The sequence below is a fragment of the Sturnira hondurensis genome, unplaced genomic scaffold (genome assembly GCF_014824575.4).
Source record: "Sturnira hondurensis isolate 20B ecotype Veracruz unplaced genomic scaffold, ASM1482457v3 Scaffold0015509, whole genome shotgun sequence".
Classification (NCBI taxonomy): Eukaryota; Metazoa; Chordata; class Mammalia; order Chiroptera; family Phyllostomidae; genus Sturnira; species Sturnira hondurensis.
This window is the reverse complement of record NW_028088140.1, coordinates 7910804-7931204: the sequence shown is the minus strand read 5'-3', so window position 1 is coordinate 7931204 and position 20401 is coordinate 7910804. Positions and strand designations below refer to the sequence as shown.

The following is a 20401-nucleotide window of genomic DNA, read 5'->3' as shown; positions in this document are numbered from 1 at the left end:
ATGGTCGTTCTATACAACTGTAAATACTTCCTGGATCTTAGCCCACTTTACAGGTCCTGAATTTTATTACTGTAGTGATTAACTCTACTTGCTCACACACTGCACCTATTTACTATTCTTTACTCTCACTTTACCTCAAAATCTGACCACCTGCAACTTCACTGCTTTCTAGATCCAACTCACAAGCCTTCCCTCCCCAACAAGAGACTTATCTTTTGTTCATAATTTCTTAAAAGTGGCAAGTTGAGTTGAAGATTACAGTTAACACTATATATAGCCTAAAGATCTTCTATCTCTTTTCTACCAGCTGTGACTGTAACTATCATAAAATACTCTTCTGCTGTCATAAACCATTTTGCCTCCCTTTTCAACTGATCACACACACACACACACACACAAAGGAGTAGGTGGAAGTGGAGAACACCAGGATAACCGAAGGAGACTGCACCACTGAATTTCACAGGCATTCCACCACAGAAGTTCACACCATAAACCCAGGGAGTCAGAACAGATCAATTAAAGAAGCTGAGGCAAACAAGAAGAGTCTCACAAACAATAGGAAGACAAAAAAACAATCCCCAAATGAAAGAAAAGGTGGAAGGCTCAGAAAGAATGTTAGATGAAATAGAGACAAGTCAACTATCAGATACTGAATTCAAAGCACTGGTTATCAGGAAATTCAAAGAGCTCAAAATGAGCTACCAAAATTACAGGGGAGCTACAATGAACTCACTGCAAACTATATCAACATGAAAAAGGAAATAGAAACTATCAGCAAGGGACAAGAGGAAGTGAAGAATACAATTTCTGAACTGAAGGACACAGTAAAAGGAATCAAAAGCAGGATCGATGAGGCAGAAGATCATATCAGTGAGTTGGAGGACAAGGTAGAAAAAAACTATCAGAAAGAGCAAGAAAAGGAAAATAGGCTAAGAAAGAATGGAGAGGGATTAAGAGAAATGCAAGACAATATGAAACGTAATAATACCTGAATAATAGGGATACCAGAAGGAGAAGAAGAAGAACAAGGGATAGGAAACCTATTTGAAAAAGTAATGATGGAAAGCTTCCCTAATTTGATGAGAGAAAAAAATCACACAAATCCAGGAATCAGAGAGTCCCAATCAAGAGGAACCCAAGAGGCCCAATTCAAGACACATCATCATTAAAATGGCAAAATTCCAAGACAAAGAGAGAATCTTAAAGGCAGCAAGGGAAAAAAGGAAGTAACATACAAGGAAGCCCCAATAAGGTTAGCTACTGACTTCTCAATGAAAACGCTCTAAGCAAGAAGAGAATGGCGAGAAATATTCTAAGAAATGAGAACCAGAGGCCTACAACCAAGGTACTTTACCCAGCAAGACTCTCAATCAAGATAGAAGGCCAAATAAAGAGCTTCTAAGATAAAAGAAGTCTAAAAGAATATGCCTCCACCAAACCAGCTCTACAAGAAATACTAAAAAGGACTGCTTTCGGGAAAGGAAGGAAAAGAGAGACACAGGAAAAAACACAGGTACAAAAATGACAATGAATAAGTACCTATCAATAATAACTGTAAACCTAAATGGATAAAATGCTCCAATCAAAAGACAAAGAATAGCTGAATGAATAAGAAAGCAAGACCTACACATATGCTGCCTACAGGAGACCCACTTCAGGACAAAAGACCATCATAGACTAAAAGTGAAGGGCTAGAAAGAAATTCTCCAAGCAAATGGACAAGAAAAAAAACCAGGGTAGCAATTCAGTATCAGACAAAATAGACTTAAAAAAAAAGGGCCATAAAGGGAGACCCAGAAGGTCACTTCATAATACTCAAGAAAAGAATCCACCAGGAAGACATTAACATCATAAATATATATGCATCCAACACAGAAGCACCCAAATATATAAAGAAAATCTTAGAGGACTGCAAGAAAGATACTGACAGCAACACAATTATAGTAGGGGATTTTAGCACCCCACTGTCAAAAATGGACAGATCTTCCAAACAAAATATCAACAAAGATATTGTGGCATTAAACAACACCCTAGATGAAATGGAATTAACTGATATATACAGAACCCTTCATCCCAAAGAAGCTAAATACACATTCTTTTCAAATGCACATGGAACATTTTCAAAGACAGACCACCTGAGAGGACACAAAACGAGCCTCAACAAATTCAAGAAAATTTAAATTATACCAAGCATTTTCTCCGACCAAAAGGGACTAAAATTGGAAACCAACCCAAAAGGAAAAAACCCCAAACACCCAAAATCATGGAGACTGAATGTTATGCTATTAAACAACGAATGGGTCAAGAATGAAATTAGGGAAGAAATAAAAAAGTTTCTGGAAACACACGAAAATGAACTCACAACAACCCAAACTTATGGGACACAGCAAAGGCAGTCCTGAGAGGGAAGTTCATAGCAATACAGGCTTACCTAAAGAAAATAGAAACATTTCAAACAAACAACCTAACCTGAAGTCTGCAAGAACTCGAGGAACAACAACAAAGACAGCCCAGAGCAAGTAGAAGGAAGGAAATAACCAAGATCAGAGCAGAATTAAATGACATAGAGACTAAAAGCACAATTCTAAGGATCAATGAATCCAGGAGCTGGTTTTTTGAAAAGATAAACAAAATCGACAAGCCATTAAGTAGGTTCATCAGGAAAAGAAGAGAGGGGACCCAAATAAACACAATCAGAAATGAAAGAGGAGAGATTACAACTGACACCACAGAAATAGAAGGAATTGTAAGAAATTACTATGAAGAACTGTATGCCAAGAAATCTGAAAGCCTAGGTGAAATGGACAAATTTCTAGAAAAATATAATCTTCGGAAACTCAATGAAGAAGCAGCAGAAAGCCTGAACAGACCAATAACAGCAGATGAAATTGAAGCAGTAATCAAAAAACTGTCACACAAAAGCCCTGGACCAGACGGTTTCACAGGAGAATTCTACAAAGCATTTAAGGAAGAGCTAACTCCTATCCTTCACAGACTATTTCAAAAAATCCAAAATGATGGAAGACTCCCAAACTCTTTTTGTGAAGCCAGCATCACCCTAATTCCAAAGCCAGATAAAACCACAACAAAGAAAGAAAACTTCAGGCCAATATCGCTGATGAACATAGACGCTAAAATCCTCAACAAAATGTTGGTGAATCGCATCCAACAGGACATTAAAAAGATCATACAGCATGACCAAGTGAGATTCATCCCAGGGATGCAAGAGTGGTTCAATATTCGCAAATTAGTAAATGTAATATATCATATAAACAAAAGCAAAGACAAAAATCACATGATGATATCAATAGATGCGGAAAAAGCTTTTGATAAGGTACAACACCCATTCATGATAAAAACACTCAGCAAAGTGGGAAGAGAGGGAGCATTTCTCAAAATAATAAAGGCCATATATGAAAGACCTAGAGCCAACATCATACTCAATGGGCAAAAACTAAAATTCTTTCCTCTAAGATCAGAAACAAGACAAGGTTGTCCACTTTCACCACTTCTATTCAATACAGTATTGGAAGTTCCAGCCACAGCAATCAGACAAGAAAAGGAAATAAAAGGCATCCAAATTGGAAAGGAGGAAACAAAACTGTCATTGTTTGCGGATGACATGATAGTGTACATGGAAAATCCTATACTCTACCCAAAAACTGTTCGACCTAATAAATGAATTTGGCAAAACAGCGGGATACAAAGTCAATATCCAGAAATCAAAGGTATTTTTGTATACTAACAATGAAACAGCAGAAGCTGAAATCAAGAAAAAATCCCATTCGATATAACAAAAACAAAAATAAAATATCTACGAATAAACCTAACTAAGGAGGTAAAAGACCTGTATATAGAAAACTACAGAACACTGAAGAAAGAAATCGAGGAAGACACAAACAAATGGAAACATATACAATGTTCATGGATTGGAATAATTAACATTATCAAAATGTCCATACTAACCAAAGCAATTTACAGATTCAATGCAATACCTATGAAAGTACCAATGGCATATTTCACAGACATAGAACAAACACTTCAAAAAGTTATATGGAACCATAAAAGACCCCAAATAGCAGCTGCAATTTTGAGAAAGAAGAACAAAGTAGGAGGGATCATAATACCTGATACTAAACTATATTACAAGGACACTGTAATCAAACCAGCCTGGTACTGGCATAAAAACAGGCACATAGACCAATGGAACAGGACAGAGAGCCCTGAAATAAACCCAAGTCTCTACAGGCAATTAGTATTGGACATAGGAAGCAGTAACATAAAATGGAGTAAAAATAGCCTCTTCAACAAATGGTGTTGGGAGAACTGGACAGCTACGTACAAACAAATGAAACTTGAGCACCAACTCACACCATACACAAAAAGAAATTCAAGGTGGATAAAAGACTTAAATATAAGCTGTGACACCATTAAAATCCTAGAGGAGAACACTGGCAGGAAAATTTCAGATATTTCATGCAGCAATATTTTTACTGATATGTCCCCTAGGGCAAGGGACATAAAGGAAAGAATAAACAAATGGGATCTCATCAAAATTAAAAGCTTCTGCATGGCTAAAGAAAACAGTATTAAGATAAAAAGAGAATAAACTGTTTGGGAAAACATACTTGCCAATGATACCCCAGACAAAGGTTTAATCTCCAAAATATACAAAGAACTTACATGACTCCACTCAAAGAAGACGAGCAACCCAATTAAAAAATGGGCAAAGAACTTGAACAGACACTTCTCCAAGGAGGACATACAGAGGATCCAGAGACACATGAAAAGATGCTCGATATCACTAGCTATCAGAGAGATGCAAATTAAAACCACAATGAGATACAACTTTACACCAGTCAGAGTGGCCATCATAAACAAAGCAACAAACAACAATGAGTATGACTTTTGACCCAGCAATTCTACTGTTAGGAGTATATTCAAAGAACCCTGAAACAGCAATCCAAAAGAACCTATGCATACCATGTTTATAGCAGCACAATTTACAATAGCCAAGAGTTGGAAGCAACCTAGGTGCCCACTAGTAAATGAATGGATCCAAAAAGTATGGTACATTTACACAATGGAATTCTATGCAGCAGAAAGAAAGACGGAGCTCCTACCCTTTGCAACAGCATGGATGGAACTGGAAAGCATCATGCTGAGTGAAATAAGCCAGGTGGTAAAAGACAAATACCATATGATCTCACCTTTAACAGGAACCTAAACAACAAAACAAACAAGTAAGCAAAATATGGCCAAAAACACTGAAATACAGAACAGGCTGTTAGGAACCAGAGGGGAGAGAATTTCAGGGGAAGAAGGGAAGGATTCACAGGAACTAGTATAAAGGACAGGCTGACAGGGACCAGAGGGGAGAAGGGAGAGGGGAGAGAATTTCAGGGGAAAAGGGGAAAGATTCATAGGAAGAAGTATAAAGGACACATGGACAAAAACTAAGGTGGGGGGAAATGGGAGGGAGGTGAGGAGCACGGGGTGGGGGGCGGTGGGCTGGGATGGAAGTATAAGACAGAAAACTGTACTTGAACAATAATTAAATGAAAAAATCTTTAAAAAATGATAATAAAATAAAATTTAAATTAAAAAAAAGAGACAGTTCACAGCCCATTTCCCTTTCCATGTTTTAATGGTAACCCCTTGTAGTACTATGAAAATGGCTACTTTTCGCTTTTAAAAAATGTATATAAAATATACACAAAAACCAAATTGATTTAGTAGGAATATAAAGATGCTAACATAAACACAGTAAAGAAAACAATGGCATGTCTTAGAATAAACAAGTAGTTGTGTATCAAGATATAAATGTGTAGAACAAATACGTGAGCACGCACAGAAAAGGAAAAGATGGAGGAAGTACTTTCACAAAACTCTTCTGTAACAACATGCTGGTTCCTTTAAGGAAGTTGTCTTTTACAAACCTACTTGTTTCACTGACTCACTTAAACCACAAAATAGCTGCTTGAACAAGAACAAAATAATACCATGATGTACACACACTGCCTTAACTGTATGTGGTTTAAAAACTTCCTGTCACTTACTGCACACTTTCTACCCTTCACAAATATACTTAGAATCCTCCTTCTCCCACACCAGTCATGATCTCAATCTTCACATTTTAGTCACCACTAAGAATAATATTAAAATGTTACTGATCACATCACTGCTAGTCTGACTGAGATGGAGGAAAAGATGGTAGATGAATAAGAGGACCTCTTAAAATTTTCTGAATGATCCTCTGTTAGTATATGACTTCATATTGATTTCCTAGTACTCAGCCTGGCTCTGCCATATATAACACATACTGTCACAGCAAAGCCACAGTTGCCTATAGTGAGAATATAAAATGGTAGAGCAACTTCAGAGAGTGATTGCTAACACTATCAAAATTATAAATGTATGTTCCCTTTAATCCAGGAATTTCTCTTAGGCAACCTATCCTATAGACATAGTCGTATGTGCAATGATATACATGCAAGGTTACTCATGCATTATTACTTACAATAGCAATGACTTTGGAACAGACTAAATGTCTATCCACATGGAAATGATTAATAATGAGATATCCTGCAATAGACTACTATACACCATTAAAAAGGTATGAGGATACTTTTTATGTACTGATATGAAATGATGTCCAAGATAAATTATTCAATGACAAAAAGCAGAATTACTCTGTAATTTGAGTCAGTTTTTTCTTTTACCTATGTCTTCTCTTAAGTCTCTTTGTATACACAGAAATCTTCTGAAGAGAGACACTATGAACTTTTTCCATAGCTTTAAAATCATTTTCCAGTAAATTTCCTAAATAGTTAGAAAGAATGATCATATTGTAAAAAGATAGAGAAAAAGCAGGACATAGTTCTGGATATAGCAATTTTTTAAAAGAAGAACTGAAAACAATTCTTGTTATTGACATCATGCTACCTAAGTGGGTGAAAGCTATAAAAAGTATGTATTTTGTGCTACTATTTACTCTATGACTTCAATGCCATCTGCAGTGATAATTACATTCAATTTAGATACAGAACTTAGGTTGAAAGACAAGCAGCTTTCCAATAAGTGCCTATTTCAAATGTAACTACAGAACTGAAATTTAAAAAAGGTTGTTGCTAAGGATCTTGAAAAAAATCATGCAAAAAAGAGAATTAAGAACAGAATCTAAGCTCCTAAGGATCTTGAATTTTGTTCTTCATTTCTTTCTTCCACTTCTCCACCAATACAATTTTCTGTATTTCAGGGATGGTCCACATGCTATTAAAGTGTATAGGGACAGAAAATACTGAAAGTGAAATTTTAAAAAATTGGGTTTTACTGACCATGTGATTCTTTCAACTTACTCCTACGCTGGGTTCTAGCATAAAGTACCACCTGCTGGACAACTTCCAACTGTTCTTCAATTCGGGGAAAATGGAAGTCCGTGCATTCTTGACAAACTGTGGCAAAATCTAAGGAACCCAAAACATTTACAAACTTTAAAGGTGAACTATCAAATATTTAGTATTTACTTATAGACAAGGAGATATGGCATAATAAAATATAAAATTTACAAGTATTCCTTATACTTGTCTTTCCAATGATTATGTCTTACGAAGTTCAAGTACAGCACTTTTGTTTTGATCAGAAACAATCTCTCAGTCATTTAAAAGAGTAAACTCTTAATAGACAAGGAAACTTTAACATAATCCCAAGCCTTCTTTAAATCATAGATACTCTGATCATAATCTAGTCTGAAAGAGTGCTTAAAAGTGTCAATGATAAAAATAAAGAAAAACAAAAAAACTACCAAAATATAATAAGGTCCTTATATTTATGTTACCAAATAAGCTCTAATCAAGCTTCTTTTAAAAAGTTACTCATTTTAAAATATCTTACATATTTAGAATTTTTAAAATAATCATAAAAAGTGAGTTGCAGTATGAAGGAAGGAATGACTTTTACCTAGCACATTTAAGAAATAGGTTATTTAGCCCTGGCTGGCGTAGCTCAGTGGATTGAGCGCGGGCCTGTGAACCAGGCGATCGCAGTTCGATTCCCAGTCAGGGCACATGCCTGGGTTGCAGGCCGGTTCTTTGCAGGCTAACTACCAGCAGGGGATGCACAAAAGGCAACCATACATTGATGTTTCTCTCCCTCTCTCCTTCCCCTCTAAAGATAAATAAACAAATAAAATATTAAAAAAAAAAAGAAATAGGTTATTTAAAAAACAAAAATAGGAGATAGATGGAGGAATTAAAATTCACTGAGCCAGGATCTGTTTCTATATCTAAAACTACATTTATATCTTGATTATTCTGTTTTAAAAAAAGACTTTATTTATTTATTTTTAGAGAAAGGGGAAGGGAGACAAAAAGAGAGGGAGAGAAACATCAATGTGTGGTTGCCTCTCATGCACACCCCACCAGGGACATGGCCGGCAACCCAAGCATGTGCCCTGACTGGGAACCGAACCGGCGACCCTTTTGTTTGCAGCCTGCACTCACTCCACTAGCTATAGCAGCCAGGGCTGATTATTCTTTTTTAATACCTTGAAACAAAGGCACTGTAAGAAGAAAAATCAGATATTGTGAAGCACCCTACCCATTCTAAAGTATAAAACAAATCTAAAATAGCTGTTGCTGGGTGTGTTATTGTTTAGTCTACTTGAACACTGGGGTGACTAAAAATTTTTTTTCAAATTTTCCATAATTTCTTTTTTTTGTAAAAATGGTATTTAATGAAGTAAATACATATAATCTTAACTTACCTCTTTTAATACCACTGTATGAATTGATTCGATTATCTACTAACAAAACCAGGCCACAGAGAGATGTGGAATAAAGAGAGAGAGCTGTCTGGAGTCGATGGAGTTTCACACCATTTCGATGATTTCTTTTGTGCTTACAGAAATCAAGCATATCTGCTCTCAGCAATCTCAAATTATGCATGGTCTTCAACTGAGCTCCTGGGGGGTATAAGCAATAATCCCCAAAAGATATTTAGCTGCAAACTCCAGTATAACAGGATACAACTCTCTATGACAAGAATTCATAAATATCTGTGCTACAAATAATTAAAAATGGGCCTCGTGGTTTCCCATTTTAATAACGATTAATATTTCATCTTTCTATTTGCAAAAAATAACATATAAGCTAAAATAGAAAACTTATAGCCAATGATCTATAGGCTTTCATAGAACAGGATATACTTCATAATTATAAATAACATAGGTATGTTTTACTCATATGTTAAGAATTTTTCTTACATCGTAAAAGGTTTTTCAAGTTACAATAAATTAGGACTACAAAAAATTAATACACTTACCTAGGTGAATGGTAAAACTTTCTTCTAACTTTCTCTGTTCCTCATAAATCCTCCCATTTGCTTCTACTGATTCTCTGAACTGACTTGGTTGAACTTTAATTTCCTCACTGAAATTAACAAAATTATTGATTTTTAGGCATGTTTACCAACAACTTTTCTTAAAGACAGCTTTCTAATGAAATGACACAAGACTAACAGCTGAAAGTAGCAGTTAACGTATTCCTAAACTTACCCTTAATCTATAATGACAAGATAATAAGTACCAAGAGGTTCTAAAATTTGCACTTCTTCTTTCATTTCCTCAGTTAGTAATACATTTTCTATGTATTAGTTAATGTCATTCATTTCAGTCACTATAATATCAATTCATATACTATAATTTAGTATTTCTTAATAGCCTAAGAGAATGATTAAAAGAAGTGACTAACATTACTTGTAATAACATATTTAAAAATATACAAATCATACCCTTATATAATAAGAGTATATACAAATATACCCTTATTAGGGTTGGCTGTAGGCAACCAAACTAGAAAATAGGCAAAGTGATAGATATTAAAATTAAAACTTAACACATCAAATAAGAAATAACAGAAAAACATGAAGTTCATTTGAATGTATTCACATTCTCTCTCTCTCTCTCTTTTTTTTTTACCATTTCCTGTTTTATTCCCCTCTACCCCCAACAACATTTTCCTTCCATTAAAATTACTTCTCTTTTTGCTCTAGTTTGCTCTTAGATTTCCTGAAAAGGTTTCCATGGAGGCACTACAAATGTACAACTGTTCAATTCAAATTTCATAGCACACTGAAAATAATATAAGCCTATGATAGTCATCTATTTCCCTGACTATATTTTGGAGTTAATCCAAGCAGTCTCATTAGTCTCACTGACTTCATTAGTATATGGGAAATACAAACCTAAACATAAATTTATATTAATAAAATATCATCTTAGGACACAAAAAGTCACAAAAGAAGGTTGTTCCCACTCTAATAAAAAAAAAGCCAAATACAGGGTCCAGCACAAATAATGCCCCTTTTTTATTACATAAAAATCTTTTATTACAAAATCATAAGCATGTAATTAACAATATCAGACTCAAGCACACCATGTGACATTTTAGGTGACATACTGAAATTGCTGTCCACCTTGTGCAAGACATTCACATATCCTATCAATTACACTCAATGGTGTTACTATTGCTGGACCCTGCATAAAAAATTGTAACTTTTCTGGAGCCCATCAGATACTTGAGATAACAATACAATCAAGTAACTAAATTCTAAAGTGTGACACACCCTCCAAGGAGAAACAGGACGATTTCATTTTTGGTAGAGCATGGTAGAAATGTGTTGCTGTAATGCAAGTAAGAGGAAATAAGCTAAAATTTTAACAAATTCCTAAAAGTCAAGTATAGGCTAGTGTGTAAATTTGTAACAGCTATGTATCCCAAGCACAAGGGGAGTTTGCATACATTTTCAAACTCTTCATTGGATTCTACTAGGTGCTTCTAAGAAAACAATGGGGGCAGGTCAGGAGACAAGAGCACCACCTTGGTGGCTCAGGTAGAAATGCTGAGACTGTTCTAAGCCCAAGGCCCCAGTACACAAGGCATGCCCAAGACTGAAGCTGGATAAAGACAACAGAGACCTGTCTCCCACCCCCAATTCTAAGCCTAGCACCAAGTAACAAACAACAGTCCATTGCTGGGGGATCAAGCAACTGCACAGAGGAGACCAAGGCCTGCACAGACTACCCTAAGCTGAGGATGGAGCAGAATGATGGAGAAAAACCCTCTAAAACCCAAAGCCCCACTCTAAACGCAAAGTGGTGGTAGCTTACTACTATAGAAAATAAAGCTAGTGATGTCCTGAGGGAACAAGAACCAAACTCAGCTCGACTGCCAACTAGATTTGCATGGACTTCATATTAATGGCCTGTTCATTTTGGATATAAATATTATTTACCTTGGTCTCTTTTCTAATACATACAAAATTCAGAGAGAGAGAGAGAGAGAGACCCCAAAAGGCAGACAAGCAAACAAAAAAGTCATTGTAACAGAGATGACCCAGATTTTGGGACTAAAAGAGATTTTCAAATAAGTATAAATAAAATGTTAAAAGATCTAGTGTAAAACAACACACAAAGGCAGATAAGGAATTCAAGCAAAGAGAGAAAGCAAATGAAAGTAGTAGAAATAAAACATAGTATCAGATCAATGGCAACAGATACCAACTCCTTTGACAGGCTCATCAGCAGACCAACAACTCATATTATGAGGCCACTGTTCCCCCAATATAAAAACCAAATGAAGATATTATAACAAAAAAGTACAAACCAACATACACAGATATATTTATTCTAATTTATTTTATAGCAAATAATTTATTTATTAGTATTTATATATGATATCCATCATGACTTATATGTATAACTTAAAGTACAAAACTTCCAGAAGAAAGTCTTTGTAATCTTGGATTAGGCAAAGATATCTTAGTTACAATAGAAACCATTTAAGAATTTATAAACTGTACTATATTAAAATGGAAAACTTTGCTCCTCAAAAAGATACTATTAAGAAAATAAAAACACAAGCTAAAGGGTGAAAGAAAATATTCATAGAACACTTATCTGATGATGAACTTATATTCAGAATATATAAAGAACTTTCACAAGTCAATAATAAAAAAACAAAAAAGAGACATAGATGAAAGATCGGCATATGAAAAAAATGTTCAACATTATTAGCCATCAAGGAAATGCAAAGTAAAATCACAATAAGATACCACTTCAAAATCTGCCAGAATGACTAAATATCTCTGCCGAGTGCTGACAAAGAGGTGGAACATCTGGAACCTTCATACACTGGTGGTGGGAATGGAAGAAAATAGTCTGGCAGTTGCTTATAAAGTTAAACACACATTACCATGTGATCCAGCAATCTCACTACTAGGAATTTATATAGGAGAAATAAAAACACATGTATATACAAAGAACTGTATACAAATGTATACAGCATTGCCAAAATCTAGAAATATGGCAAATGTCCAGTACTCAGTGAATGAATAAACAAAGACTACCATACTACTACTGAGCAATAAAAAGGAAAGAACTGTTTCTCTCCAAGCAGGCAGCAGTGGCTCATTCAAACGCTGCCAAAATTCAGGCTCAAGACCTTGGCGGCAGGAGAAGGAGCTACTCAAACAGCTAGGTGACCTGAAGGTGGAACTGTCCCAGCTCTGCATTGCTAAAGTGACAGAAGGAGCAGCGTCCAAGTTTTCTAAGGTATGAGTTATTCACAAATCTATTGCCCATGTTCTCACCAACATTCACCAGACTCAGAAAGAAAATCTCAGAAAATTTTACAAGGGCAGGAAGTACAAGACCCTGGATCTGCTGCCCAAGGAAGCACAGGCCCTGTGCACTGGCCCAACAAGCATGGAGAGGACTTAAGACCAAGACGCAGCTGTGGAAGGACCAGCTGTGCCCACTATGGAAGTACGGGCACAGGCCTGAGCATCGCAGGGTCAACAAAGCACAAACGGGCTCATGGAAAAAAAAAGAAAGAAAGAAAGAACCACTCACAGATGGAACAACGTGAATGCGTCTCAAAAGCATTATGCTAAGTGAAGGAAGAAAGATACAAACTGCTACACAGAGTTTGATTCCATTCAAAACTACAGGGACAGAAATCAGATCAGATTGCCAGGAGGGGGGCAAGGAGAAAAGATTAATTACAAAAGTACAAAAGGAAAAAGAAAGGTGAAAAAGAGAAATACTACATCTTGATTGCTGTGATGGTTTCATGTGTCAAAACCGATCAAAATATAAACCTAAAACAGGTGAATTTTACTTTATGTAATTTCTCCTCTGATAGACCTTACTTTTTTTAAAAAAAGCAAGCTGAATAACCAATGGAAGACTAGACAAAGAGAAATCTTATAGCCAAGAATTTACAGAAAAATCCGCAACAAGACTGGTAAAAAGGGCAGAGATACAAAAAGGGCTGGCCCTGCTCCTATGGGAGGTGGCTGAGGTTCCGAGGGTATCTCAGCTGCAGAGGTTCACTCTCAGCTATAGGTGTGTCTAAACCCCAAGCTGGGCTCCCTAGTCCAGAGCACCAGAGTCGGAAAGAGGTGTCCACATACCATCTGTCCACCAGGGAGAGAGGGGAATCTGCTAGAGACACAGGAACCCTACTAAAAAGCTAATGCACAAAACTTCATTTGCAGCCATTCACCCCAGGCTCTGGCGGAAGGAGGGTAGAACCAACTACAGTCACATGAGGAGAGTCTGGGGTTTGTAGATATGAGGAGGGAGCTGAAAGGACAGCCACCAAGATCCCTGTGCTCAGCCATTTTCCCATACCACAGATGCCATCTTTTTCGGGGGGAGCACTCCCCTCCCTACGTGTGGCATTAGCCTGAGGGGAAGGATTAGCTCCTCTCTGGATTCCCTCTTTCCTCACTCCCTGGAGCTTACGCCAGCTGAGGAGTACAGCCAGAGACTCTTCCAGTGACTGAGCCTAATAGGACACCAGCAGGTACAGGCAGGAGAAAGCAGATCTTACCAGGGTGCCATGGGACTTTTGCTAACTGTCCCGGGGCCCAGTGCTGGTAAAAGCTGGCCTTGGCACACAGCTTGGTCTTTCCCACAGGCACCCAGGTCCAGCAGAGGCAGCCACGACTGTGGATCGCTTGAAGTTTCAAACAGGTTGCAGAGGGCCAGTCACAGGCGGTGTCTTACATTGATCTGCACCAGAGTCCCTCCCAAGAGGCCCAGAACCAACACACCCAGTGGCCGGCTTCAGACAATATCAGAGCAGGGTAAAATAAGCTTCATAAGCAGCATAACCAGAGGGAGATCTCAGCAGGCACCAAACCCTGCTGAGGCAAACTCCACTTGGTGTGGCAAGCACCTGCATAGCAGGTTGCATGCCATGGTTGGGGTTGAGCCTCACAGCCAGCCTAAGGGTTGATTCCATGCATGAATAGGCCAAAAGCAATAAAGATTCAATTACAATAGGAGGGCTCACATAAACCACACAAGAGACATCTGGCAGCACCCAGTTCAGGTGATAAAAGAGATTGCACTATTGGACCCAACAGGAAACTACTATATAAGGTCACCCCACAAAGACTGGGAGTCAGAGCAGATCTATCTAATACATAGAAACAAACATGAAGAGGCGGTCAAAACAGGAAAACAACGAAATGGAAGACCCCAAATGAAAGAACAGAAGAAATCTCCAGAAAAAGAGCTAAATGATAGAGGCCAGAAATTTATCAGATATAGAGTTCAAAGCAATGGTTATAAGGATGCTCCACAGCATGAAAAAGGACACAGAAACCATAAGAAAGGACCAATCAGAAAAGAAGAATATAATATCTGAAATGAAAAATACACTGGAAGGAATAAACAGGAGTTTGGATGAAGTGATTGGGAAAACAAGGTAGGAAAATAGCACCCTGTGAGAGCAACAAAAAGAAAAAAGAATTTTAAAAAATGAGGCTAGTTAAGGAACATTTGGACAACATAAAGTATAACAATATCTGCATCGTAGTGGTACCAGAAGGAGAGGAGAGAAAGAGCAGGGATTGAGAAACTATTTGAAGAAATAATAAAAGAAAATTTCCCTAATCTTGTGAAAGAAAAAGACACAAAAGTGCAGGAAGTGCAGAGTCCCAAACAAGATGGACCCAAGTAAGCCCACACCAAGACACATGATAATTAAAATACAAAAGGTTAAAGACAAAGAGAGACTCTTAAAAGCTGCAAGAGAAAGACAGTTACCTACAATGGAACTCCTGAAAGACTGTCAGCTGATTATTCAACAGAAACATTTCAGGCCAGAGGGACTGGCATGACATATTCAAAGCGATGAAAAGCAGAGACCTACAACAAAAACTACTTTACTCAGCAAGGCTATCATTTAAAATTGAAGGAGAAATAAAGACCTTCCCAGATGTGAAAAAGTCCAAGGAGTTTGTAAACACCAACCCAGTACTACAAAAAGTGTTAAAGAGCCTGCTTTAAGAAGAAGGACAAGGACAAGGTGGTAGAACAGAGGAACATAGTTAAAAGAATAAAATGGCAATAAATATGTAACTATTACTAATCACTTTAAATGCAAATGGCTTACCTGCGCCAATCAAAAGACACAGGGTAGCTGAACAGATAAAAAAACAAGACCCACATATATGCTGTCTACAAGAGATCCACCACAGAACAAAAGATACATACAGATAAAAGGTAAAGGTATGGAAAAAGATATTTCATGAAAACAGAAATGGAAAAAAACAGCTGAAGTAGCAGTAGCAATACTTGTATCTGACAAAATAGACTTTAAAACAAAGGCTAATGTGAGAGACAAAGGAGGATACAACAGAACGATAAAGGGTGCAATCTAACAAGAGGATATAACACTTATATACCCAACACAGGAGTATCTAAATATGTAAAGCAAATCCTGATGTATATAAAGAGAGAGACTGACAGTAATAGTCATAGTAGGGGATTTTAACACCCCATTGACATCGATAGATAGATGGTCCAGAAAAAAAAATCAACAAGTGAATGGCAGCCTTAAATGACACATTAGAGCAGATGGATTGGATATTTTCAGAGCATTTTATGCCAAAACAGCACAATATACATTGTTTTCAAGTGCACATGAAACATTTTCTAGGCTAGACCACATGTTAAGACACAAAGGAAGCCTCAATAAATTTAAGAAGACCTAGATCATACCAAGCATCTTCTCTGACCATGATGGTTGACACTAGAAATCAATCACAAGAAAAAAACTGAAAAACACATTAAGACACGAAGACTAAATAACATATTATAAAACAATGAATGGGACAACTAAGAGATAAGGCAGAAATCAAAAGACACCTTGAAACAAATGAAAATGAATACACAAGAATGCAAAATTTATCAGACACAGCAAAAGCAATCCGAACTGGAAACCTCATAGCAGCAGTACAGGACTATATCAAGAAACAAGAAAAATCTCAAATAAACAACCTAATTTTAGACTTAAAGAAGCCTGAAAAAGAAAAGAAGCTTGAAAAAGAACAAAGTTGAAAGTGAGTAGAAAAGAAATAATAAAGATCAAATCAGAAATAAATAGAGTCTAAAAAACAATACAAAAGATCAATGAAACCAAAAGCCAGTTCTTTGAAAAGATAAACAAGACTGATAAACTTTTAAACACACTCATCGAGAAAAAAGAGGACCCAAATAAATAAAATCATAAATGAAAGAAGAAAAGTAACAACTGATACCAAAGAAATACAACAAATTGTAAGAAAATGCTATGAACAACTACACGCCGACAAATTGGACAATATCAACAAAATGGATAAATTCTTAGGAACATATGGTCATCAAAAACTGAATCAGGAAGAATCAGAGAATCTGAATAGACAGATTAAGCAGTAATAAAAAAACTCCCAACAAAATAAAGCCCTGGACTGGATGGCTTCACAGGTGAATTTTATCAAACATTCCCAGAAGAACTACCACCTCTTTTTCTCAAACTATTCCAAAAACTTCAAAAGGAAGGAAGGCTTTCAGCTCATTTTATGAAGCCAGCACTATACTAATTCTAAAACCAAATAAAGACAGTACAAAAAAAAGAAAAGGAAATTATGCCAGTATCTCTAATGAACACAGCTAAAATCCTCAACAAAATATTAGCAACTGAATACACTAAAGCATCAAAAACATCATATACAATGATCAAGTGGGATTTATTTTGGGAATGCAAGGATGCAACATTTGTATATCAATAAATGTGATTCACCACATAAACAAAATGAAGGATAAAAACATATGATTATATCAATATATGCAGAAAAACATTTGATAAAATCTAGCATCCACTTATGATAAAAGGTCTGAGCATAGTGGCAATAGAGGGAACATACCTCAACATAATAAAGGCCATATATAACAAACCCATTGCCAGTATCATACTCAGCAGGCAAAACTACAAGTGTTTTCCTTAAGATTGGGAACAAGACAGGAATGTCCACTTTTACCTCACTTATTCAATGTAGTACTGGAAGTCCTAGTCATAGCTTCAGACGAGAAGAAATAAAAGGCATCCAAATTAGAAAGGAAGTAAAACTGTCATTATGATAACATGATAACATGATACTGTATATGGGGGTAGGGGTGGGCAATGGGGAAAAAGGAGGGACAACTGTAACCAAACAATGATTAAAAAAACAAAGAATATACAAATTTTTTATAAATTAAAAAAAGAAAATCCTAAAGATTCCACAAAAAAACTACTAGAACAGATAAATGAATTCAAAAAAGCAGCAGGATACAAAATAAATATCCAGAAATTGGCTGCATTTTTATACAATAATAAACTAAACAGAAAGGGAAAATAAACAGAAATAAAATAAACAGAAAGGGAATAAAAATAAAATAAAATAAAAATAAAAAATAAAATAAACAGAAAGGGAAACTAAAAAATCAATCCCATTCACAATTGCTTCAAAAAGAATAAAGCACCTAAGAATAAATTTAACCAAGGATGTAAAAGACCTGTACTTAGAAAATTGTAAGGCACTGAAGAAAAAACTAAAGAAGATACAAATAAGTGGAAGTATATATTGTCTTCATGAATAGGAAAACTTAACATCATTAAAATGCCCATACTACCCAAAGCAATTTATAGATTCAGCACAAAGATACCAATGGTATACAGTACAGAACTAGAACAAACATTACAAAAATTTATATGGAACCACAAAAGACCCCAAATAGCAACAGCTATCTAGAGAAAGAAAAATGAAGTTGGAGGAATCACACACCTAATATCAAACTATACTACAAGGCCATAGTAATCAAAACAGCATGGTAATGGCATAACAACAGACATATAGATCAATGGAACTGAATAGAGAGCCCAGAAATAAACCTACACCTTTATAGTCAATATATATTTGACAAAGAAGGCAAAAACATACAATGGGGTAAAGATAGGCTATTCAATAAATGGTACTGAGAAAACTGGACATATACATGCAAAAAAATGAAACTAGACTACCTTGTTATACCATATATAAGAATAAACTCAAAATATATTAAAGACTTAAACGTTAGTCTCAAAGCCATAAAAATCCTCAAAGAAAACATAGGCAGTAAAATCTTGGACAATTCTCATAGCAATATTTTTCCATATATATCTCCACAGGCAAGGGAAACAACAAAATAATAAATGGGACAACATCAAATTAAAAAGTTTTTACAAAGTAAATCATTAACAAAATGAAAATTCAACCCACTGAATGGGAGAACATAGTTGTCAATGATACATCTGATAAAGGGTTAAAATAATTAATTTATAAAGAACTTATACAACTCATCATCAAAAAACAAACAATTCCACTAAAAAATGGGCAAAAGACCTGAATAGACACTGCTCCAAAGAGGATATACTGAGGGCCAATAGTCATATGAAAAGATGCTCAATGTCACTAATCATCAGAGAAATGCAAATTAAAACCACAATGAAGTATCACCTCACACCTGTCAGAATGGCTACCATCAATAAATCAACAAACAAATGTTGGTGAGGTTGTGGATAAAAGAGAACCCTCACGTACTGTTGGTGGAAATGCACACTACCAGTCTGCACCGCAGCAGCTGTGGGAGGCAGTAGGGAGTTATTTCAAAAAGATAAAAGATGGGCCTGTAGCTCAGTTTGTTGGGTGTTGTTTTGCAAACCAAAAGGTTGTGGGTTCAATTCACCATCAGGGCACATGCCTGGGTTGCAACTTTGGTCCCTGGTTGGGGCGCTTTTTGACACAATCAAAAAGGCAACCAACTGATGTTTCTCTCTCTAGTCAGTATTTTTCTCCTGCTTTCTCCCTCCCTTCCCCTCTCTCTAAAAAACAATGAAAAAAACGTCCTTGGGTGAGGAGAAAAATAAAATGGAACTGTCTTATGTCCCAGTGATTCCACTTCTGGGAATTTACTGACAGAAACCAGAAACACTAGATCAAAAAATTGTATGCACCCCTGTGTTCACTGCAGCATCATTTACAATAGCTAAGATTGGGAAGCAGCCAAGTGCCCATCAGTAGATGAGTGGATAAAAAAGCCATGGTACATATACACTACTGAATAATACTTGGCTGTAAAAAAAGAAGAAAATCCTGCCCTTTGCAAAAGCATAGATGGACCTGAAGAGTATTATGTAAGTCAGAGAAAGACAGATGCCATGATTTCACTCTAATGGGAAATCAAATGAACAAAATAAGCTAATAAGCAAAAGAGTGACAGACATATGGAGAACAGGATGACAGCTGTTGAGATGGGACAGGGGGAATGGTAGAGGGATTGAGCAAAAAAAGAAAAAGAGAAAACAACTCAAGAAAGGGACAACAGTATGGTAACTGGCAATTGCTGGTGAAGGGGATATAGGTGTAGGAGAGTACAGGGGGGATAACTGAGGATGGAAGGAGACTTGACTTGGGGTCAGGATCACACAATACAATACACAGATGATGTGTTATAGAATTGTGCACCTGAAACCTATATAATTTTGTTAACCAGTGTCACCACAATAAATGCAATAAAAAGGGGAAAAAAGTAAAAATAAATAAAACTAAAATACAATTTTTATCAAGCTCATAGGAGTGTATACAGAGTGGGGTTAAATTGGTTTACAGTTTTTGTATGAAAAATAATACAAGAATTACTAAATAATGATGCACAAATAAACTATGTTTTATGTACTCAATTATAAACCTACTTTTGCCCCACTCTGTACATAGTTGTGTTGAAAACATGTTTCTATTGTCTAAAAAAACGTCTATCAAAACAGGAAGGCAAACTAACAAAGTCATGGTAAAAATACCCTTTCCTGGGAATATTTGGTTTTTAAAAGGAACAGCAGGCAGAGGTCAATACTTACACAATAGAATTGATCCTATATATTGAATTTCTGTAACTACAGCAGCAAAGTGAGAGATAATTTTTGCAAAATGGAGGTTTCATAGCTTCCCTAACTAAATTAGTGACATTCCACATTTTTGATAATATACAGTA

The 20401-nt window shown here is 36.2% G+C and overlaps 1 protein-coding gene across 2 annotated transcripts in view; it reads right to left on the bottom strand.

The window, feature by feature from the left end:
• Nucleotides 1–20401, bottom strand: part of FERRY3 (FERRY endosomal RAB5 effector complex subunit 3) — a 66102-nt gene that overhangs the window by 28287 nt on the left and 17414 nt on the right. For both annotated transcript variants that reach the window (XM_037064702.1, XM_037064703.1), the window contains 3 exons: nucleotides 9322–9428; nucleotides 8765–8962; nucleotides 7338–7466 (listed from right to left, as the gene is read on the bottom strand). In XM_037064702.1, coding sequence (XP_036920597.1) covers nucleotides 7338–7466; nucleotides 8765–8962; nucleotides 9322–9428 — 434 coding nt within the window. The remainder of the gene's footprint in view (nucleotides 1–7337; nucleotides 7467–8764; nucleotides 8963–9321; nucleotides 9429–20401) is intronic.